Source organism: Leucoraja erinacea, chromosome 10, assembly GCF_028641065.1.
Source record: "Leucoraja erinacea ecotype New England chromosome 10, Leri_hhj_1, whole genome shotgun sequence".
NCBI classification, from domain to species: domain Eukaryota; kingdom Metazoa; phylum Chordata; class Chondrichthyes; order Rajiformes; family Rajidae; genus Leucoraja; species Leucoraja erinaceus.
Window position 1 is genome coordinate 57260231 of NC_073386.1, and position 24078 is coordinate 57284308.

Here is a 24078-nt window from a genome sequence, read left to right on the forward strand (position 1 = left end):
CAACGGCGATAACCACTTTCAAAACAAACCTTCCCGCCCAAAGATACTAGATCTATGATCTTTGCTCCCGCATGCCGAGGCCGAGAGGAGGGAGGGAGGAAGGGGGAGGCCCCCTTCCGCCGTTCTCCCTCTCTCTCTCTCTCTCTCTCTCTCTCATACGCCCCCCCTCTACCCCCTTTATCCTGAGACCCATCCTCTCCATCCCGCACTTATCCCCATTCCCGCCTCTATTCTGTCCTCACTGACATCCCCTGTGCTCCCCTCTCCGTCTACCCCCCCCCCCCCTCAATCTATTCATCCTGCACTCATCTCACTATTCACATCGCGTTAATTCTCCTGCCACCCCCCTATCCATCCTACACTGGTCCCCCAATTTATCCTGTACTGACCCCCCTTCCCATTCATCCTGCACTGCTTCCCCCATCCATCCCGGTACTGATCCCCCCCATTCAACCCTCACTGACATGCCCCGTGCTCTCCCCTCAAAATTTTACATACTCCAACCAACACGCACTAATTCCCCTGCCTCAATTCATCCATCCCGCACCGATTGTCTTCAACCTCCCCCCCCCCCCCCCCCCCCTATCCATCTCTCCCGCACTGATTCACGCCACCCACCCCCCCGACCCTATTGTGCTGGAAATGTCTTCAGAGCAAACATTGACTATGTTTGATAACTTGTATTCATTGGAGTTTAGAAGGAAGAGGGGGGAATCTTATAGAAACATATAAAATTATAAAAGGACTGGACAAGCTAGATGCAGGAAAAATTTTCCCAATGTTGGGCGAGTCCAGAACCAGGGGCCACAGTCTTAGAATAAAGGGGAAGCCATTTAAGACTGAGGTGAGAAAAAACATTTTCAACCAGTTGTGAATTTGTGGAATTCCCTGCCACAGAGGGCAGTGGAGGCCAAATCACTGGATGGATTTAAGATAGAGTTAGATAGAGCTCTAGGGGCTAATGGAGTCAAGGGATATGGAGAGAAGGCAGGCACGGTTTATTGATAGGGGACGATCAGCCATGATCATAATGAATGGCGGTGCGGACTCGAAGGACCGAATGGCCTCCTGCACCTATTTTCTATGTTTCTAATTCATTTTAATGGCAAATCAATGCTCTTAATATGGAGTATCAGTACTGTAGTAATTTAATGAAAAACATCCACAACTCTGTTCACATTCACAATTCTGAAGAAGGGGTTCGGCCCGAAACGTTGCCTATTTCCTTCGTTCCATAGATGCTGCTGCATCCGCTGAGTTTCTCCAGAACTTTTGTCTACATTCACTACCATACGTTGGATTTATCCAGGTTTTACTTCTACAGTCGGTCATATACATCAGGAATTTGGTCAGGAGATATTTCAGTTGAAATTATAACGTTAATTCTGACGTGGGAATGATGGAAACAGCGTGTATCAATAATATTTTTTTAATCTGGTGTGTACAAGCTGGGTATCTTCATTGCTGTTCACAACACGTGCATCTATTCTGAATGTCCGATAATGTGGCATTTTGACAACTTTAAACATATTACCAAAAGAACATTTGCTGCAGTTATGTCCTTTGGCCATCTCTTGTCAGTAAGTGTAATGTTTAACCTGTCAGATGGATATAGTTGGTTTTAACAGCTATTATCATAAAATGCCTTTAGAAATTTCCTTGCAACCTGTATATTTTGTTGTGGATAAACTATGTGGGAAGCGAGAGTGTTTCTGTACCAATAGCAATAACGACCCATGCTATGGCCATGTCATGATAATTGTCGGTCCTTCACGGAAAACATGCTTGCATCAATCTATAGTGTGCATGGTTAATCATATATGTTACCATGGTCCAGGATTTATTGACACAGGTTGATCATACGCTGAATAATCCAACCACATATTTGTTTGGAAGTGGAAAGAAATAATAGAAATTGCATTCATTGCAACGTGTAAAAAGAGTTGAGATACTGTATTGTAATTTTGCTGCATGTCATTGTGGGATATATCATGTCTTGATTGGTGAATATGTTTAGTTTGTGACTTTATTTGAAGCAGAAATAATATGTGAATGGTTCATTGAGCATAATTCCGACTGGTAACTACGCACTTCGTCCGAGCACATTATTGCACGCGTCATGCAAGCCGCCTTAAATGACCACCTAAACTGTCATTTGGCAACCTAAAAAGCTGCCTAGGTTGCCCGGCTGGCAACAGGGAAAAAAAGTTAAGCGTGAGCCCTGTAAAGTTGCTGCCTTACTACGCCAGGGACCCGGGTTCCATCCTGACTACGTTGTTGTCTGTACGTTCTCCCCGTGGGTTTTCTCCGGGTGCTCTGGTTTCCTCCCACACTCCAAAGACGTGCAGGTCCGTAGGTTAATTGGCTGGTAAAATTGTAAATTGTCCCTCGTGTATGGAATAGTGCTAATGATGGCTGGTCGGCCCGGACTCGGTGGGCCAAAGGGCCTGTTTCTGCGCTGTGCCTCTAACGTCTAAAGCTATTGACTGACTTAGGATACAACTTGGTTATTCCACTCAAAGCACCGTTAAATCACGCAGGTTTAGCGATAACTATAGTGGAACTGGATACAAGCTTCTTGATGATATCAGTTGGAATTTGTCAAGGACAAGATGAAAACTGTTTACAACTCCCTACAAGGTCAAGTACGCTATTGATACTCCAGATGTAGACACAATGAACTGCAGATACTGGTTTACAACAACATCGCTGGAGAACATGGATAGGTGACGTTTCACACAGTGCTGGAGTAACTCAGCGGGTCAGGCAGCATCTGTGGAGAACATGGATAGGTGACGTTTCAGAGTGCTGGAGGAACTCAGCGGGTCAGGCAGCATCTGTTGAGAACATGGATAGGTGATATTTTGGGTCGGGACCTTCTATTGGACCATTGTAGCAGCGGGGAGAAAGTTGGAAGAGAGATGAGTGGTGGGACAATCCTTGGCATGTGATAGGTGGATATTTCCTATCATCGAAGACATTTCAAATTCAGATTTCACACCCCACATTCAGGGACAATGTCTTCCCAGCTGTCATCAGGCAACTGAACTGTTGTCTCATCAGCTAGAGAGCAGATCTGACCTCTCTTCTACCATTATTGGGGACCTTCAAACTATCTTTAATCGGACTTTACCTTGCATGAAATGTTGTAGCCTTTATGCCGTACCTGTACACTGTGGACAGCTTGATTGTAATCATATATAGTACTTACACCAACTGGACAGCACGCAACAGAAAAGCTTTTCACTATACCTCAGTACATGTGATAATAAACCAAACTGAGTTGCTGTATGAAGAAACTGCAGATGCCGGTTTACACCAAAGACAAGGTACAAAATGCTGGAGTAACTCAGTGGGACAGGCAGCATCTCTGGAGAGAAGGAATGGTTGACGTTTCTGGTTGAGACGCTTTGGGTCGGGTTGAGTCTAAACTAAGATGTTGTCTGGCCCACTGAGTTACTGCAGCACTTTGTGTCTTTTTTTTGTACATCAGCATCTGCAGTTCCTTATATCTGCAGCTCAAATGAAGATCTTATGTTATTCTTATTTAGTTTAGTTTAGAGATACAGCACGCAAACAAGCCCTTCGGCCCACCGAGTCCGCGCCAACCTGCGATCCCCACACACGCACACTATCCTATACACATTAGGGACAATTTAATTTTTTTTCACCAAAACCAATTAACCTACAAACCTGTACCTCTTTAGGATGTGGGAGGAAACCAAAGATCCTGGAGAAAACTCACACAGAAATCTCCGTACAGACATCACCCATAAACAGGATCGAACACGGGTGCCCGGCGCTGTAAGGCAGCAGTTCTACCGCTGTGCCACAGAATCTGCTGTGCCATTTTCCAGCATCTGCAATCTCTTTCTCATTAGGCATAGGGTCATTAAGATAAACACACATGGTTGAATATCTTTGTGTTGGAAGGAACTGCAGATGCTGGTTTATACCGAAGATGGACACAAATTGCTGGAGTAACTCAGCGGGACAGGCAACATCTCTGGAGAAAAAGGGATGGGTGACATTTCGGGTCTGACTGAAAGTGAAGGGAGGGAAACTAGAGGTAGGAAAAGGCCAGAACAAAGCAGGGCCGCCAACAGATGACTTTGTTACATTTAATTCCTGAAATCCAATATCAGACGGTTTTAGATTTCCTTCAGACCTAACCTTTAACAAAATACAGCACTTTATCGCAATTACTTGGCTTCCAAAGCATCTGTTCAAAACATTTCCACCCCACTCTAAATTAAAAACATCGAGGCAAGACTGGCCAACTACTCAGCCTTGGTAAAATCACTAGGCTTAGCAAGGATGGACTACTGCAAGGTTTACAGGATGTCAAAATAAATGGTCTTTAATCAATTTACTTTTTCGTTATTAAGTTTCTATTTTACAAAAGTTTGTAATCATATACTGTCTTTCTGCTGACTGCATAGCTTTTCACTGTACCACTGTACACGTGACAATAAACTAAACTATTTTAAAAAAACTATGTTGAAGACAGACACAAAATGCTGGACTAACTCAGTGAGACGGGCAGCATCTCTGGAGCGAAGGAATGGGTCGAGACCCTTCTACAGACATAGAGTCAAGAGAGGGAAACTAGTGATATATACGGTGATGTGGAGAGATATAGAACAAAAGAATGAAAGATATGCAAAACGAGTAACGATGATATGGGCCTTTTGTTAGCTGTTTGCTAGGTTTTGTTCTCTATTCAATTCGTTGTGAAGGTTTGCTTGGTCTGATTGTGTTGTTAAAAATACTTTTCATCCACACCCACAGAACCCCCCCCCCCCCCACACCCACAGACACCCCCACCCACAGGCCCAGCTCGCCCACCGTGGACTCCGAATCAGCTCCGAGTATCCAGCGTCTAAGGAACTGTGCCGCCGAGCTAGTTTCACTGTCTATATCCACTCAATATCACCTTCTCCACAGCCAACAATAGACCATTGTGGGCTCCACCTTTCCATGTTCATCGTTGCTGGCTTTGATTTGTCCTTTTGCATATCGTTCACTAATATCGTTAATTTGTTCAATGTACCTTTTCATATCTCTCGGTTCCCTCGCCCCTGCCTCTCAGTATGAAGAAAGGTCTCAACAACAAAGGGGGAACTAGTGAGGGTGTGGGGGGGGGGAAGGGGAAGCTGTCACGTGCGGCTGCAGCGTGTAGGTTAGTTTCATTTAGAGATACATCGCAGAAACAGGCCCTGATGCCCACCGAGTCCGCACCGACCAGCAATCCACACACATTAACACTACCCCACACACACTAGGGACAATTTTACATTTCTACCGCTAATTAACCTACAAACCTGCACGTCTATCGAGTGTGGGAGGAAACCAAAGCACCCGGATAAAACCCACGCAGGTCACGGGGGGAAGGTACAAACTCTGTACAGACAGCACCCGTAGTCAGGATGGAACCTGGGTCTCTGGCGCTGTGAGGCAGCAACTCTACTGCTGCACGCCCACAGTGGATAGGATTGTTCGGTACTTTTGTAACTTTGTCAGTGCCAACAACAATGACAAATGTAAATGTAAAAATTGTCCCTAGTGGGTGTAGGATAGTGTTAATGTGCGGGGATCGCTGGTCGGCGCGGACATGGTGGGCCGAAGGGCCGGTTTCCGCGCTGTATTTCTGAACAAAAAATGTTTCGACACTTGTGTGCTGCCTAGATTGTAGGCAAGAGAAAGCTTTTCACTGTGCTCTAGGTACATGGGACAATAAAGTATCATTCATTACGATTCAATCTTAGGGCAAACTCATGGGCATCCTCAACAAGACGTTTCTATGCAGGTGAGAACTACTTGTGGAAGCTTGGATCACAGGTTGGTTTATGACTTTGGGCAAAATCTCATACTCATGATAGATAACTAGTAATGTCCCCAGTAGAAAACAGTGGCACGGTGGCGCAGCTGTAAAGTTGCTGCCTCACGGCGCCAGAGTCCCAGGTTCGATCCTGACTATGGGTGCTGTCTGTATGGAGGTTGTACGTTCTCCCCATGATGGCGTGGGTTTTCTCCGGATGCTCCGGTTTCCTCCCACACTCCAAGGCGTTAATTGCCAGTTAATTGGCTTCTATAAAACCGTACATTGTCCCTAGTGTGTAGGATAGTGCGCGTGTATATGGATCGCTGATCGGCTCGGACTGGTTGGGTCGCAGGGCCTGTTTCCACACTATGTCTAAACACTAAGCAAGGAATAGCAGGTGCTGGTGAATACACAAAAGGTTACAAAATGCTGGAGTAACTCAGCAGATCAGGCAGATCTGTGGAGGTAATGGACAGACAACGTTTTTTCAGGTCCGACCCAAAACGCCGTTCTTCAGACCCAACATGTCATCTATACATTCCCATCAAGGATGCTGCCTGGTCTGCTGAGTCACTCCTGCAATTTGTTTTCCTTTTAATAACTTCCTGATATTAATGCTGGTCACCTCCACTTGTATATTCCAACAACAAAGATTAATTTCTTCCCAATCAAGTTTGCCGCAATAAAGGATGTTAATCAGAAAAAGATTGGGGTGTCAATATTAGTGAGTGGCCTGACGTCCAGACTTCACCAGTACACATTTTAGTCAGATCAACTATAGAAAGAGCTGAATAAAATACTGGAAGTTATAAGGAACAGCAGATACTAGTTAAAAAAACAAGACACAAAGTACAGGAGTAACTTAGCGGGTCAGGCAGCATCTCTAGAGAACATGGATAGGCGACCATCAAGTCTACTCCACCATTCAATCATGGCTGATCTATCTTTCCCTCTCAACCCCATTCTCCTCATATTCCCCGACGCCTGTACTAATCAAGAACCTGTCAATCTCCACCTTAAAAATATCCAAATATAAATTAATTCCACAGATTCTCCACTAACTAAAGACATTTCTCTTCATGTTTCTCAAGGTACGTCTTTGTATTCTGAGGCTATGGCTTCTGATCCTAGACTCTCCCACTAGTGGAAACATCCTCTCCACATCCACTCTATCCAGGCCATTCACTATTCGGTAAGTTTCAATGAGGTCTCCCCCTCATCCTTCAAAACTCCAGCGAGTGACGTTGGGTCAGGACTCTTCATACTTAATCCTATTTACACCATTTATAGAGGGTGGGTAAGTGACTGTGAGTCCAAGTTGGAGCTGATTTCACTTAACTAACAAGATGCAAGTCAGTTAACTTGTACTAACTGGGCTATTAGCGTGCACACTTTTGCACATCCTAACTAAACATTGCCAACAATTCATATATGTCATGTCGGTAGTGTTAATAAATTAAATCTGACCAAGTCAATATTGTCCCTTGGAGAATGAGTCATATCCTACACTAGTTTGTAATGAATAACTTATGTACTTGAAATCAACAGCTGAAGAGTCGGCATTCTGACACGGATGTGTTAAGACTTGGCTCCAAAATTCACCATGTTCTTCCAGTATTCCTACAAGGACGTCTATTTTGAACAATCAACAGAAGTCTTCCAGAGGAAGCTGCAGAAGAGGATGCTAAGCTGCAATTATGACTTTTATAAGACAGTTTGACGAATGTACAGATAAGGAAGGGTTTAGAGGGCCAAGGGTCATATGCAGGCAAAGCACCAAGACAAGGGTCATAGGGCTGAAAGGTCTGTCTCTGTGATGTACAACTTTAGTTTTGTTTCAGTTTCCAGATACAGCGTGGAAACAGGCTCTTCTGCCCACCGAGTCCGTGCCGACCAGTGATCCCCGCACACAAGCTCTATCCTACACACAAGGGACAATTTACAATTTGTACTCTCGCCAATTGTCCTCCAAACCTGTACGTCTTTGGAGAGTGCGAGGAAATCTGAGTACCTGGGAGAAAGCCCACGCGATCACTGGTAGAACGTGCAAACTCCGTACAGACAGCACCCGTAGTCAGGATCGAACCTGGGTCTCTGGCGCAATAAGGCAGCAACTCTACTGCTGCACCTATGCTCTACAGCTCTATTCAAAGGCACGGTGGCTCAGAGGTAGAGTTGCTGCCTTACATCATCAGAGACCCGGGTACGATCCTGATTGCGGTTGCTATCTGTAAGGAGTTTGTACGTTCTCCCTGTGACTGCGTGGGTTTTCTCCAGGTGCTCCAGTTTCCCCCCACACTACAAAGACGTACAGCTTTGGTAAAATTGTAAATTGTCCCTAGTGTGTAGGATAGTACTAGTGTACGGGATCACTGGTCTGGCCAAAGTTTAGTTTAATATCTCTCAACTAAACAATCTGATTTCCCTGCCATTGGCATTCAATGTTATTTAATTGATGACCAATGCAGACTTATGAGAAATCACGCAACTCCTAATAAATTGAACATATAGGTAGTTGGCTGAAGCATAAGAACTTCCATGTAAAATCCTGGCAAACTTGAGAGGAAATACTAAGCTCCAGATTTAAAAGTTCCTGGCCTTCCAGTTATGAATCATTTGATTATCATAATAACTCACAACTAACTTGCGCGACACAAAAACAATCCCGCCCTACATTTCAAGGTCAGGGAAAGGAGACGGCATTTGCTAGGTAAGATGCCATTGGTATGACTTGTATTGTCGGTAAAATGCAAGAGAGGAAGAGAGAAACAAGACATGGAATACATCAGTCCTACTGGCTGACTGCAGTGATGGAACACCACTATCAGCCATTTTCCCTCACCCCTACATACTGCCAACGAAAGCAAAAGGATCAAAAGTCCACAGAAAGTTCAGAGGAAGCATACTGTGTAGGAAGGAACTGCAGATGCTGGTTTACACCGAAGATGGACACAAAAAGCTGGGGTAACTCAGCGCCTCTGGAGAAAAGGAATAGGTGACGTTTCGGGTCGAGACCCTTCTTCAGATTAAGGTTGCATCACAGCTTGGTTTGGAAACAGCTCTGCCCAAGACAGCGAGAAATTGCAGAGAAATGTAGCTGTAGCCCAGTTTGTCACACAATCAAGTCAAGTCAAGTTTATTTGTCACATACACACACGAGATGTGCAGTGAAATGAAAAGTGGCAATGCTCGCGAATTGTGCAAAAAAAACCAACCAAACAAACTACAAATAGAATCGAACAGAATCACATATTCACATATTACATATTTGTGGCAGGGAAGAAAAAGGAAAAAAATACAGCAATTTTAAAAAGACACCACACAATAGTAGAGTGGTACAGTAAAGTTAGTCCCTGGTGAGATAGGAGTTACAGTCCTAATGGCCTCTGGGAAGAAACTCCTTCTCAACCTCTCCGTTTTCACAGCATGGCAACGGAGGCGTTTGCCTGACCGTAGCAGCTGGAACAGTCCGTTGCTGGAGTGGAAGGGGTCTCCCATGATCTTGTTGGCTCTGGAGATGCACCTCCTGATGTATAGTTCCTGCAGGGGGGCGAGTGAAGTTCCCATAGTGCGTTCGGCCAAATGCACTACTCTCTGCAGAGCCTTCTTGTCCTTGGCAGAGCAATTCCCAAACCAAATTGTGATGTTTCCGGACAAGATGCTTTCCACAGCCGCTGAGTAGAAGCACTGGAGGATCATCAGAGACACTCTGAATTCCTCAATAGCCTGAGGTGGTAAAGGCGCTGCCTTGCCTTACTCACGAGTGCTGCGGCGTGTGATGTCCATGTCATATCCTCAGAGATGTGGACTCCCAGATATTTAAAGCAGCTCACCCTATCCACAGGATCCCCATTTATTTTCAATGGAGTGTACGTCCTCGGATGATGTGCCCGCCTAAAGTCCACGATCAGCTCCTTAGTTTTTTTTGATATTCAAGAGGAGGCTGTTCTCTTGGCACCAGAGTGCTAGATCAGCCACCTCCTCCCGGTAGGCCTACTCATCGTTGTCTGAGATCAGGCCCACCACCACAGTGTCATCAGCAAACCTGATTATTGAGTTGGAGCTGAACCTGGCCACAGTCATGTGTGTACAGGGAGTACAGTAGGGGGCTGAGGACGCAACCCTGGGGCGATCCTGTGCTCAGGGTGAGGAACTTTGATGTATTTCCCCCCATTTGACTACCTGGGGCCTGGCAGTGAGAAAGTCCAGGACCCAGGCACACAAGGGAGTGATGAGCCCCAATTCCATTAGCTTCCCGACCAGTCAGGTGGGGACTATCGTGTTGAAGGCTGAACTGAAGTCTATGAACTTCTGGCTGTCAAGATGAGAGAGAGCGGTGTGCAGAACCTGGGGGACCGCATCGTCCGTGGATCAGACAACTCTTTCCACCATTGACTCTATCTACATTTCACACTGCCTCAGAAAAATAGCCAACATAATCAAAAAGTCCTACATCAGTCCTTCTCCCTGCTCACATTTGGCAGAAGGTACAGAAGCTTGAAAGCGCGCACTGCCGGACTCAGGAACAGCTTCTTCCCCTCTGTTATCAGGCTTCTGAACGGTCCTTCCATAAGCAAGGGTACTGTCCGATTCACCTCTACCCCATTGCGGACATTGGACTTTGTCTATGGAACTGGTGCGCTACAATGCTGAGAACAAAGCCGCCACAGCCAGACATAAAAACAGCTTTTTTCCACGAGAAGTAGCTCTACTCAACAGCCAAAAGTCTGAAGCCTCCTTGTGCTCTGGTATTTTATTTCATTCTTCGCATGTTTAAATTATAATGTTTTATTTTTAGCTGTCTACTGTAAACGGTGTTGTTACTTGCGAGCAAAGCACCAAGGCAAATTCCTTGTATGTATATATATGTGGCAAATAAAATTGATTCAATATATTCTGCACTCTGTATCTTCCCCTATGCTCTACCTATTGTACTTGAGTTTGGACTGATTGTATCTATGTGTGCTATATCTGATCTGCTTGAATAGCATGCAAAACAAAGCTTTTGACTGACATGTGACAATAATAAACACAAACCAGCGTGGCAAACCAGCGGTAGAGCTGCTGCCTAACTGTGCCAGAGACCCGGGTTCGATCCCAACTACGGGTGCTGTCTATATCGTGTTTGTACGTTCTCCCTGTGGCCTGTGTGGGTTTTTGCCCGGTGCTCCCGTTTACTCCCACACTCCAAAGACGTACAGTTTGTAGGTTAATTGGCTTGGTATAATTGTAACTTGGTCCTAGTGTGTGTAGGGTAGTGTTAGAGTGTGTGAATCGCTGGTCGGAGCGGTCTCGGTGGGCCGAAGGGCCTGTTTCCCCACTGTATCTCTAAACTAAACAGTGCATGATCATTCATTGTAGGAAGCAGCCAGACCATCCTAACTATTCAGCCAAGCTACATAGTGTGTGGATTGTGAAAGAGATCGATTACATTGGGACAGTCTTTGAAAGCATTCATGCATTAAATCTATGAAGAGCGTTTTGTGTTGGATGTACACCAGAATTATTCTATTTTGAGGGGCAAAGGTGAGGAAGAATGTCAGCAATGCCAACTCACGTGACGGCTTTAAGGAATTAAACTGATTAAGAAAATAATGTAGTGGGTCTGAGAGCCGCTTTAGTGTGTCAAGTGACCTTGTTACAATAAGCCTCCTGTGCTTAGTACTTATGTCCACTTGCACCAAGTCCCAAACTGTTTTGCAGCTCATGACACATCAAGGTATAGATTCTGTTGTAATGTTGTGCTTTCGACCAATTTGCACAAAGTAATCCCCCATAAACAGGTCATTTGACGAGACCACGTGGGCTGCTTTAGACTTTATAATTTATAGAGATACAGCATGGAAATAGGCCCTTCGGCCCACCGAGTCTGCGCCGACCAGCGATAACCCGTACACTAGCATTATCCTACGCACTCGAGGCAATTTAGAAATTTACAGAAGCCAATTAACCTACAAACCTGCACGTCTTTGGAGTGTAGGAGGAAACCGGAGCACCCGGAGAAAATCCACGCGGTCACAGGGAGAAATGACAAACTCCGTACAGACAGCACCTGTAGGCAGGATGGAACCCGGGTCCCTGGCGCAGTGAGACAGCAATTTTACTGCAGCGCCACCGTGCTGCTTTATCCATGTTGGTAAAAGGACATCAAGGAAAATTGCACCTGTTCTTTAAAATAGCAGGAACGTTTTACATTCCAAGAGCAGGGAGGGCTTCAATTTAACAGACGTTTAAGAGAAAGAGCGATGTGATGGAATTTTGTTTCAAACAGCTGGATAAACGACCAAGCTTGTGAGAATTAAAACAGTAGACTAAGGCAGGTGGGACTAAGGGGAAAAAAAATTTGTTCGGCACGGACTTGTAGGGCCGAGATGGCCTGTTTCCGTGCTGTAATTGTTATATGGTTATATGTTATATGGTTAGTAGACATTGACTGCACTTTTGTTCTGGTGGAGTTAAGGGCCTGTCCCACTTGGCGATTTTTTCGGCGACTTTCGGCGTCATATCAGTGTCGCCAAAAGATTTTGAACAGTCAGTCACTGAGAAAAATCGCCAAGTGGCTCAGGCCCTATAACATGCTTCCGAACTACCCCGGGGGCAAAGGTCACCCCTCCCTTTGAATTTCCTAAATTCAAAAGTTGACAATTCCGGCCATTTGGAGCAACAAAAGACGGTTATCCCATCCGCGCATCGTGGTCTGTTACAGCAGACGGTCGCAATCCCATTGCAAAGAAGATTTGGATGTACAACAAAGATTCGCAACTTCATGGTCGCAGAAGACACAGGAAGATGAGTTACAGAGGCAGACGGTATAACTAACCTACAAACAACACCCGCTGAGGAGCAAATGGAAAGGCCACAAGGAGTTGGTGGAAGTAACCGTGATTTATTAAAACTGGTGCACACCAGGAGACCAGTCAAAGCTGAGCTCCTGAGCATGACTTTGCTACAGCTTTTACATTCCCAGCTGACACAATTACACAGAAATTAGATTAACAGTAAAACTAGGTCTTGATTGCAGAATGGAGGTACTGAAAGACAATTAGAAGATTAACTAAATCATGATCATTCACAGTTTTCTCTCTCCCGCCTTTCTTAAAAAGTGGGATAACATTAGCTACCCTCCAATCCACAGGAACTGAACCTAAATCTATAGAACATTGGAAAATTATCACCAATGCATCCACGATTTCTAGAGCCACTTCCTTGTTGACATGGATGCTGTCTCACCCGCTTTTTGCCTTCAACATTTTGTGTCTAACTTTGATTTTACCAGCAACAGACCCCTCCCCTTCTCACTTCAGCCCGTGCCGACCAGCTTCCCCTGCACACTAACACTATCTTGCACACGCCTGGGACAGTTTACAATCTTACCAAGTCAACTGGCCTACAAACCTGTATGCCTTTGGAGTGTGAGAGGAGGCAGGAGCACCCGGAGAAAACTCACGCAGGTCACGGGGAGAACATACAAACACCGTATAGACAGCGCCCATAGTCGGGATCGAACCCTGGTGTCTGGCACTGTGAGGCAGCAACTCTACCGCTGCGCCACCTTGCCGCCCCCTACAGTGAATGAAGGGATATGGATCATAGCAGGCAGGAGGTTTGTTTACTTGGTAGCATGTTGGGCACGGACATTGCGGGCCGAAGGGCCTGCTTATTTTCTCAAGCCTTTAGAATAGGCACACTAAAATGTAGGCAGCAGATGTTGCCATAGATATGACCGTGATCCCTCTGTATCAGAAATTATTTTTACGCAGTGAGGCTGCTTGGCATTAACTCCAGTGTTTGTGGCATTAAATAGCATTGAAAAACAAGAGCAGGGCAGCAAGGAATTAGCCCACCGTCCCTTATGACTTCCATGCACTGTCAGCCTAAAACATGCTGAGAATCCTGGCTCTGCCTTTCTGCTGGGTGAACAGCACAGTAAGCAGTTCTTTCAAAAAAAACCCTCTGCAGTTTAAAATAGAACCAAATCAAACCGACGCGCGATGATCTACTGTAAACAGCTGCCGTGGGATGCCAGCAGAGCATCACCCAGCGTGCCAGTCGCAGTCCACACACGTGCAAACCGTTTCTGGTGGGAAAATCCCACGCTAAACTTCAGGAGGATTTCCTGCAGGTCACTGCCGGCCAATCCCAACACAAACGCAAGGCTGGGGAGGGGGGGGGGGGTTGCGGAAAGGAAGGACCGTGGTTTTCGTTAAGAATGAGCGTCTATGTTTAACCTGGGCGGGAATCTCTCCAGCTTCAGCTTGGCCGATCCAGGAAATCCGTGGCACCACCAACATTGGAAATAATCGTCCATGGAACTGGTGTGCCACCTCACTGCGGACGATGGGCTTTGCTGAGAACTGCAGATTCTGGTTTAAACTGAAGGGGGACACAAAAAGCTGGAGTAACTCAGCGGGACAGGCAGCATCTCTGGAGAGAAGGAATGGGTGATGTTTTGGGCCGAGACCCTTCCGCAGTCCGTGCGCACCAGGTTTCTGAACAGTCCTTCCTTCCCTAAGCTAGGGTCAGTTCAGTTTAGTTTATTGTCACGTGTACCGAGGTACAGTGAAAAGCTTTTGTTGCATGCTAACCAGTCTGCAGAAAGACAATATATGATTACAATCGATCCATTTACAGAAGGGGTCAGCAACCGTAACCCAAAATCATCCGGCCCCCCAGGCGTATTTTTTTACCCGTCATCATCCGGCCCGCCGGACAACCCGACCAGCTGCCGGACGCCCCGAGCAACGGCCTAGCCCCGAGCAGAGGCCGGGCGCCGAGCTGTACCGCACCCTGCGCAAAGCCGCCGGCACGACCATGCACCTTCTGTGAACACGTTTAAGAAAGAACTGCAGATGCTGGAAAACTCGAAGGTAGACAAAAATGCTGGAGATACTCAGCGGGTGAAACATACGAGGATTGCATGAGGTTGCCTCATCCACTGAGTACCTCCAGCATTTTAGTCTACCTGTGAACACGTGATTTGATGCCTGCCATCCGGGGCGGGACCCATGTGTACACGTCTGCTCACAGACATGCGTCCTGGCCCCTATGCAGAACAAGGTTGCCCACTCCTGTTTACAGTGTTCAGATACATTATAAAGGAATAACGTTGCATGTAAAGCCAGCAAAATCAGATCAAGGATAGTTTGAGGATTGTCAATGAGGTAGATAGTAGTTCAGCACTGCACTCTGGTTGTGGTCGGATGGTTCAGTTGCCTGATAACAGCCTGAATATCGGGTACTATCTAATTATGGACATTGACTTTTGTCTGTGGAACTGATGCGCTACAATGCTGAAAACTATATTCTGCACTCTGTATCTTCCTCTTTGCTCTACCTATTGTACTTCAGTTTGACTTGATTGTATTTATGTATCGGATTATCTGATCTGTTTGTATAGCATGCAAAATTCAACCACCGGGTGGCGCCACCAATGGCTGCCTCGTCAACAGTCTGTCTGTCCCTTCCTATGTTGGTTTTTTGGTATGTTTTAAATGTATGTTTTTAGTGTTCATTCGTTTTTTTACGTGGGGGTTGGGTGTTGGTTGCTCTAATCCGATTGGTAACTCGCTACCTTAATTGGTTCAGGTGACAATAAAAGACCTTTGAAGACTGAAAACAAAGCTTTTCACTTCTCAGTGCACGTGACAATAATAAACCGAAACATAAAGTTCTCCAATACAGACTGTGCACAAACTAAACACCACCATAATGAGAAGAACTGATCCACTGTAGATAGGAATTTAATATATTGCATCTTATTCTGGTCACTCTTCCAGCCCATTTGCTCCCGTCTTGCTCTACATTTAAGATAGTCACAAAATGCTGGAGTAGGTGACGTTTCTTCAGATTGAGACGTTTCTTCAGATTGAGAGTCAACGGTGAGGCAAACGAGAAATAGAGAGGGTGATACAATAACTGCAGATGCTGGTTTAAACTGAAGATAGGTTCAAAATGTCACCCATTCCTTCTATCCAGAGATGCCGCCTGTCCCGCTAAGTTACTCCAGCATTTTGCGTCTATCATTGGTATAAATCAACATCTGCTGTTCCTTCCTTTACATTTTGTCTGCTCTACATTTAGATGCAGATCCTCCCCTCAGTCACCATCTTTATGTACGGCCCATGTATGTACGGGAGTCCAGCAGATGCATTTGGCCGTTGCTATGGAACTGGAGGCATCTTCTACCAAGTGGGAAATCGGCCCGTTCCTGCATTTCCCATTTGCAAACCGTTCGGGTAACAAAGAGCTCCCGGGAAGGGAACCCAGTCGCAATCCAGGGATGAGCCAATAGACAATAGACAATAGGTGGAGGAGTAGACCATTCAGCCCTTCGAGCCAGCACCGCCATTCAATGTGATCATGGCTGATCACCCCCAATCAATACCTCGTTCCTGACTTCTCTCCATATCCTCTGACTCCGCTATCTTTAAGAGCCCTATCTAGCTCTCACTTGAAAATATCCAGAGAATCGGCCTCCACCGCCCTCTGATGCAGAAAATTCCACACACTCACAACTCTCAGTGTAAAGAAGTGTTTCCTCATCTCTGTTCTAAATAGCTTACCCTTTATTCTTGAACTGTGGCCCCTGGTTCGGGACTCCCCCAACATCGGGAACATGTTTCCTGCCTCAAACCCTTAATAATCTTATATGTTTCAATGAGATGCCCTCTCATCCTTCTAAACTCCAGAGTGTACAAGCCCAGCTGCTCCATTCTCTCAGCATATGACAGACCCGCCATCCCGGGAATTAACCTTGTAAACCTACGCTGCACTCCCTCAATAGAAAGAATGTCCTTCCACAAATTAGGGGACCAAAACTGCACACAATACTCCAGGTGTGGTCTCACTAGGGCCCTGTACAACTGCACCAATACTCTTTGCTCCTATATTCCTCCTCTTGTTTTAAAGGCCAACATGCCATTCGCTTTCTTCACTGCCTGCTGTACCTGCATGCTTACTTTCATTGGCTGATGAACAAGGACCCTCAGATCCCGTTGTACTTCCCCTTTTCCCAACTTGACACCATTTAGGTAATAATCTGCCTTCCTGTTTTTGCTACCAAAGTGGATAACCTCACATTTATCCACATTAAACTGCATCTGCCATGCATCTGCCCACTCACCCAACCTGTCCAAGTCACCCTGTATTCTCATAGCATCCTCCTCACAGTTCACACTGCCACCCAGCTTTGTGTCATCTGCAAATTTGCTAATGTTACTTTGAATCCCTTCATCTAAATCATTGATGCATATTGTAAATAGCTGCGGTCCCAGCACCGAGCCTTGCGGTTCCCCACTAGTCACTGCCTGCCATTCTGAAAGGGACCCGTTAATCCCTACTCTTTGTTTCCTGTCTGCCAACCAATTTTCTATCCATGTCAGCACTCTACCCCCAATACCATGTGCCCTAATTTTGCCCACTAATCTCCTATGTGGGACCTTATCAAATGCTTTCCAAAAGTCCAAGTACACTACATCCACTGGCTCTCCCTTGTCCATTTTCCTAGTTACATCTTCAAAAAATTCCAGAAGATTAGTCAAGCTCGATTTCCCCTTCGTAAATCCATGCTGACTCAGACCGATCCTGTAACTGCTATCCAAATGTTTGGCTATCTCATCTTTTATAATTGACTCCAGCATCTTCCCCACCACCGATGTCAGGCTAACTGGTCTATAATTCCCTGATTTCTCTCTCCCGCCTTTCTTAAAAAGTGGGATAACATTAGCTACCCTCCAATCCACAGGAACTGATCCTAAGTCTATAGAACATTGGAAAATTATCACCAATGCATCCATGATTTCTAGAGCCACTTCCTTAAGTACCCTGGGATGCAGACCATCAGGCCCTGGGGATTTATCAGCCTTCAGTCCCATCAGTCTATCCAACACCATTTCCTGCCTAATGTGGATTTCCTTCAGTTCCTCTGTCACCCCAGATCCTCTGGCCACTACTATATCAGGAAGATTGTTTGTGTCCTCCTTAGTGAAGACGGATCCAAAGTACCTGTTCAACTCATCTGCCATTTCCGTGTTCCTCATAATAAATTCACTTTTTTCAATCTTCAAGGGTCCAACTTTGGTCTTAACTAATTTTTTCCTTTTCACATACCTAAAGAAGCTTTTACTATCTATCCTCCTTTATATTCTTGGCTAGCTTACCTTCGTACCTCATTTTTTCTCCCCGTATTGTCTTTTTAGTTATCTTCTGTTGCTCTTTAAACATTACCCAATCCTCTTGCTTCCCGCTCATCTTTGCTCTGTTATACTTCTCGTTTATTTTTATACTGTCCCTGACATCCCTTGTCACCCACGGTCACCCCTTACTCCCCTTGGAATCTTTCTTCCTCTATGGAATGAACTGATCCTGCACCTTCTGTATTATTCCCAGAAATACCTGCCATTGTTGTTCCACTGTCATCCCTGCTAGTGTATCTTTCCAGTCAACTTTGGCCAGCTCCTCCCTCATGGCTCCATAGTCCCCTTTATTCAACTGTAACACTGACACCTCCGATCTACCCTTCTCCCTCTCCAATTGTAGATTCAACTTGACCATATTTTGGTCACTACCTCCTAATGGCTCATTAACCTCGTTCCTTTATCAAATCCGGTTCATTACATACCAGTAAATCCAGAATTGCCTTCTCCCTGGTAGGCTCCAGTACAAGCTGCTCTATGAATCCATCAAGGAGGCACTCCACAAACTCCCTTTCTTGGGGTCCAGTACCAACCTAATTTCCCCAGTCTATCTGCATGTTGAAATCTCCCATAACAACTGTAGCATTACCTTTACTCCAGGCTACTGTTTGGGGGCCTGTAGGACATATACGCCACTGGGGATAAACGGGGCTACTGTGGATAGGGTGAGCTGCTTTAAATACCTGGGAGTCCACATCACAGAGGATCTGACATGGACAACACACACTGCCTCACTGGTGAGTAAGACAAGGCAGCGTCTTTACCACCTCAGGCAGCTGAGGAAATTCAGAGTATCTGTGAGGATCCTTCAGTACTTCTACTCTGGGGCTGTAGAAAGCATCTTGGCCAGCTCTGCCCAGGACCCTGCAGAGGGAAGTACGTTTGGCCGAACACACTATGGGAACTACACTCGCCCCCCTGCAGGAACTATACACCAGGTGGTGCAGATCTAGAGCCAGCAACATTATGGGAGACCTCCACCACCCCAGTAACGGACTGTTCCAGCTGCTACGGTCAGGCAAGCGCCTCCGCTGTCACGCTGCGAAAACAGAGAGGATGAGACGGAGTTTCTTCCCACAGGCCATCAGGACTGTAAACTCTGATCTCACCAGGGACTAATTTACTGTACCAAACTCCTGTTGTGGTGTGACTTTTGTAAAAAATTATTTTCTAACATGTAAATACTGATTCTGTTCTATTCTGTTCTGTTGTTTTGCACAATCGGCAGGCATTGCCACTTTCATTTCACTGCACATCTTGTATGTGTATGTGACAAATAAACTTGACTTAACTTGACTTGAGATAAATCCCATTAGGGTTTTTTTACCCTGACAATTCCTTAGTTCTATCCATACTGACTCCACATCTCCTGTTTCAATGTCACTCCTTGCAAGGGACTGAATTTCATTTCTCACCAACAGAGCTGCCCTATCCCCTCTGCCCACCTGTCTGTCTTTTCGATAGGAGGTATACCCTTGGAAATTCAGTTCCCAGCCCTGGTCCACTTGCAGCCATGTCTATGTAATTCCCACAACAAGCCGTGCGTGTGAGTTTAGTTTTAGTTTTAGAGATGCAGAGTGGAAACGGGCCCTTCAGCCCACTGACTCGGTTCTGACCAGTGATGCCCGCACACTAGCACTGCCCTTCACACGCTAGGGACAATTTGACATTTATACCAAGCCAATTAATCTATACACTGTATTCACCCAATGGCAATTGTACGTTGTCTTTCTGCTGACTGGATGGCACGTAACAAATACTTTTCACCGTACCTCGGTACAAGTGGCAATAAACTAGACTGAACTAACCTTCAAGCTGGTATGTCTTTGGAGTGGAAACCGGAGCACCTGGAGAAAACCCACAAAGGTCACATGGAGACTGTACAAACTCCATACAGACAATACCCGTGGTCAGGATCGATCCATGGTCTCTGGCGCTGTAAGGCAGTAACTCTACCGCTGTGCCAGATATCTCGATGTAACCAAATTACCAATTCCCATCCACTCTGTGCAACTATTCAGATCATGATCTAATCAATGCCTAGACACTAATACCTCTATCAGCTGTGTAAGTTGCAAGTACCCACAGGTTTTGAACACAATACAGGTCCACTAGTGACTTTCCAGCAACTGGTGGTCCAGCACCTCCTTTAATCCGGACAAAATTACCAGAGCGCTCTTGAAATTCCCCGCGAAAATGTGACGCCTCGGCCGGGTGAAGTGGCGATCTCCACCTCATCGGGACTTCCGCAGTGATCTGCGGCTGGGGCTCTGGAACTCCGGCCCAGCCAGAGCCGGCAGATCCGTTCCCAATGCCGACTTCCCAGGCCGACTTTGCGCGCCGTTGTCTTGGCCCCTGGGCGTCCTAGGCAGAACGTCCCGATACTCTCGGAGGCCGTGACCTCTGTTGGTCCGGCAACACTACACGGATAACACCGAAAGCCTCTGGAACATAGGGTGCCGGAAAATCGGTGGTGGACCTGAACGGCAGGAATTGGAGATGAAAATCTGTAACAGCCACTCACCCCCAGCCATCTTGCACCTTTGTTGGCAGCTTGTTGTATCTGAACCTTCTTCAACGTAACATTGTAGACAGCTCCTTCTTCCACCTCTTCTCCCCACTCTGAATTGTGCTGTGGAAGAGAAAACCCAAAAAACACTCAGTCCTTCTGCTGAGAAACAATGTATAGTAACAATGTTTAAATATAGTTCACAGCAGGCAAAATTTAGATGACATACACTCGCCTCAGCTGAAAATGGTACAAGCATAATCGCGCACCACTCATGGGACATTTAGTACATTCAGGAGACAATGCAATATTCATTACTTTCACAAGGGTGAGATTGATTCTTGTTTCAGAGTTTGAACAGGTTATCATTTGGCAACAAATTTTGTTCCCTACATGCGGTGTAAGATTCTTCTCACAGTGGCATTTAACGTCGAGATACATTTAGTATCAATATTCGGCACAATGGCATAGCAGTAGAACTGCTGTCTTACAGCGCCAGAGACCCTGGTACGATCCTGACTACAGGTGCTGTCTGTAGAGTTTGTACGTTCTCCCCGAGAAAGCATGTTGGCCTTCATAACAAAAGGAGTTGAGAAAAGGAGCAAAGAGGTCCTTCTGCAGTTGTACAGTGCCCTGGTGAGACCACATCTGGAGTATAGTGTGCAGTTTTGGTCTCCCTTGAGGAAGGACACTCTTGCTTTTCAGGGAGTGCAGCGACTGTCATATGTTGAAAGAATGGAGCGACTGGGCTTGTATACACTGGAATTTAGAAGGATGAGAGGGAATCTTATTGAAACATATAAGATTATTAAGGAATTGCATACACTAGAGGCGGGAAACATGTTCCCGAAGTTGGGGGAGTCCAGAACTAGGGGCAACAGTTTAAGAATAAGGGACAGTCCATTAAAAACGCAGAAAAAAATTTTCACCCAGAGAGTTGTGAATCGGTGGAATTCTCTGCCTCAGAAGGCAGTGGAGGCCAATTCTCTGGATGCTTTGAAGAGAGAGTTGGATAGAGCTCTTAGAGATAGCAGAGTCAAAGGATATGGGGAGAAGGCAGGAACAGAGTACTGATTGTAGATGATCAGCCATGATCACAGTGAATGGGGGTGCTGGCTCGAAGGGCTGAATGGCCTCCTCCTGCACCTATTGTCTATTGATCTGCGTGGGTTTTCTCCGAGATCTTTGGTTTCTTCCCACACTCCAAAGACGTACAGGTGTGTAGGTTAATTGACCTGGTGTAAGTGTAAAATTTGTCCCGAATGTGTGTAGGATAGGGTTAATGTGCGGGGATTGCAGGTCGGTGCGGACTCAGTGGGTCTGTTTCCGTGCAAAACTAAACAGAAACCACTATCTATACCAAAATGATATTTTGCAATATAGGAAAGTACCATAATTCAACGCAACACAACATCCATGTATATTACAAATGTATCAATGCAAGCAAAATGTCTAACCCTCTCTCACAACCTTGTTCAGTTTAGTTTAGAGATACTGCATGGAAACGGGCCCTTTGACCCACCAAATCCATACAGCCCAGCGATCACTCATTCACACTTGTTTTTCGTGTAGGAAGGAACAGCAAATGCTGGTTTATACCAAAGATAAGACACAAAATGCTGGAGTAACTCAGCGGGACAGACAGCATCTGTGGAGAGAAGGAATGGGTGACGTTTTGGGTTGGAATCCTTCATCCGACTCGAAACGTCACCTATTCCTTCTCTCCAGAGATGTTGCCTGTCCCGCTGAGTTACTCCAGCATTTTGTGTCTACCTTCACGCAAGTTCTATGTAATGGAACTGTCTCATCCCAGACTACACGCCAGGGGCAATTTCATAGTGGGCCGAGTGACCTTCGCACTCGCACGTCCTTTAGGATGTGGGAAGAAAACCAGAGCACCCGGAGGAAACCCTACGCAGCCACAGGGAGAACGTGCAAACTGCCCACAGACAGCACAGAAAGCCACAATCGAGCCTGGGTCTCTGGCGCAAGCAAGGCAGGAGTTCTACCCGCTGCACCGCCCATCTCCAGTGCATTTATTGACCAAGAGCCTAGAAAGTTTATAATTCACAATAGGCACTGCAGTAAAACAACATCGCACTTGAGAGAAAGCATGATAGAAAATCTTTCACTTCAATTTCCCCCCTACTATGAATCTAGGTATCAACAAGATTTTTAAAATGAAGTAAGATTTAATTAAACATTTAAGATCTTAATTTTAAGCAAAAACAAACAATTGGGATAGTCAACAAGTTAAGTGTATGAGAGGACAGAGAGCGCATTACATTACTTTTCAGACACTGTACCGTGGCAAGGCCAACATATTGCCAGATAAGAAATGCTAGTTCTGGCACTATTTCCCTCACCCCCACTGCTAAACAAAACAAAGCAGAACCAACTGTACCATTTTAGGCTTCCAAGGTAACCGCATTCTTATTTTCCTCTTCATGATCCAGGCGCTTTGAACTGAAGTTTTAGAAATCCTGTCACACACTCCACTGAGTTACTGCGCTGCTCGCTCGGCTTTGGAGCAAATCCATTGCTGGCAGAGTTCACGGCAAACCCCTCCCACTGTGATGCAAGGCTGTTCCTGTTTGCCCACGCTGAAAACCTCCCTTTCCAAAGTCTATCTCTCCCTCTCTCTTTCCCTCCCTCCCTCTCTCTCTCTTCCCCCTCCCCCTCTTCTCTTCCCCCCTCCCTCTCTCCCCCCCTCCTCTCTCTTTTCTCCCCCTCTCCCCTCCCTCTCTCTTCTTTCCCCCCCCCTCGTTTTCCCCCCTCCCTCCCTCTCTTCCCCCCCCCCCTCCCCTCTCTTTCCCCCCTCTCCCTTCTCCCCCCCTCCCCCTCCCTCTCTTTCCCCGCTCTCCTCCCTCTTCTCTCTCTCCTTTGCCCCCTCTCCCTCTCTCGTCTCTTCCCCCCCCCCCCCTCGCTCCTTTCCCTCCAATTAAGATGTATGTATAAAATGTGGATGTCAGTCCCGCCCTTTCCAGGCAGAGTCAACAATCGTCTCTCTCCTTCCCCCCCTCCCTCTCTCTCTTTTCTCTGTGACTCTCTCTTGCCGCTGTCTCTCTCTCCCTCTCCACAACAAAGTCTAACCCTGCTTTGCCAGAGAACCTCTCGGCTTCATGCTGGCATGTACTTGAGACTACAGAGGCACGGCCAGCCTCCTGTGACTAAAGGTGCAGGCAAGCGCGTTTTCTTGTCGGGAGCAGAACAAAGGGAAGGAGTGGTCGAGGGGTGGGTTTACAGGCAGACATTATCTATCTGCCAGTGTAGACTTGTATGAATAATTAACAATTGAGATGTATGTATACAATGTGGATGTCAGTCGCCTCTTCCAGACAGAGTACAACAAATCTTCCTCGCCAAACACACACACACTATGATCCAAATGCAAAAGAAACACACTCACAAATAATAAAAGGAGCTCGCTAATCACGCTACATCTTGTGCCAGCAAAAAAAAGGGCTGCTGATACCATGTCAATGAACTCTGGAGATGAGGGCAAGCAAAGTAACGCTGGAAACAGCAAAGTAACGGTGATTTTTCGTCAT

The 24078-nt window shown here is 46.1% G+C and overlaps 1 protein-coding gene across 6 annotated transcripts in view; it reads right to left on the reverse strand.

The window, feature by feature from the left end:
• Window positions 1-24078, reverse strand: part of rgl1 (ral guanine nucleotide dissociation stimulator-like 1) — a 229571-nt gene that overhangs the window by 79451 nt on the left and 126042 nt on the right. For 5 of the 6 annotated variants that reach the window (XM_055642421.1, XM_055642422.1, XM_055642418.1 and 2 more), the window contains one exon: window positions 20543-20650. In XM_055642421.1, coding sequence (XP_055498396.1) covers window positions 20543-20650 — 108 coding nt within the window. Of the gene's footprint in view, window positions 1-20542; window positions 20651-22931; window positions 23146-24078 lie in introns of those variants that run through there. The other variant, XM_055642420.1, reaches the window with a different exon arrangement.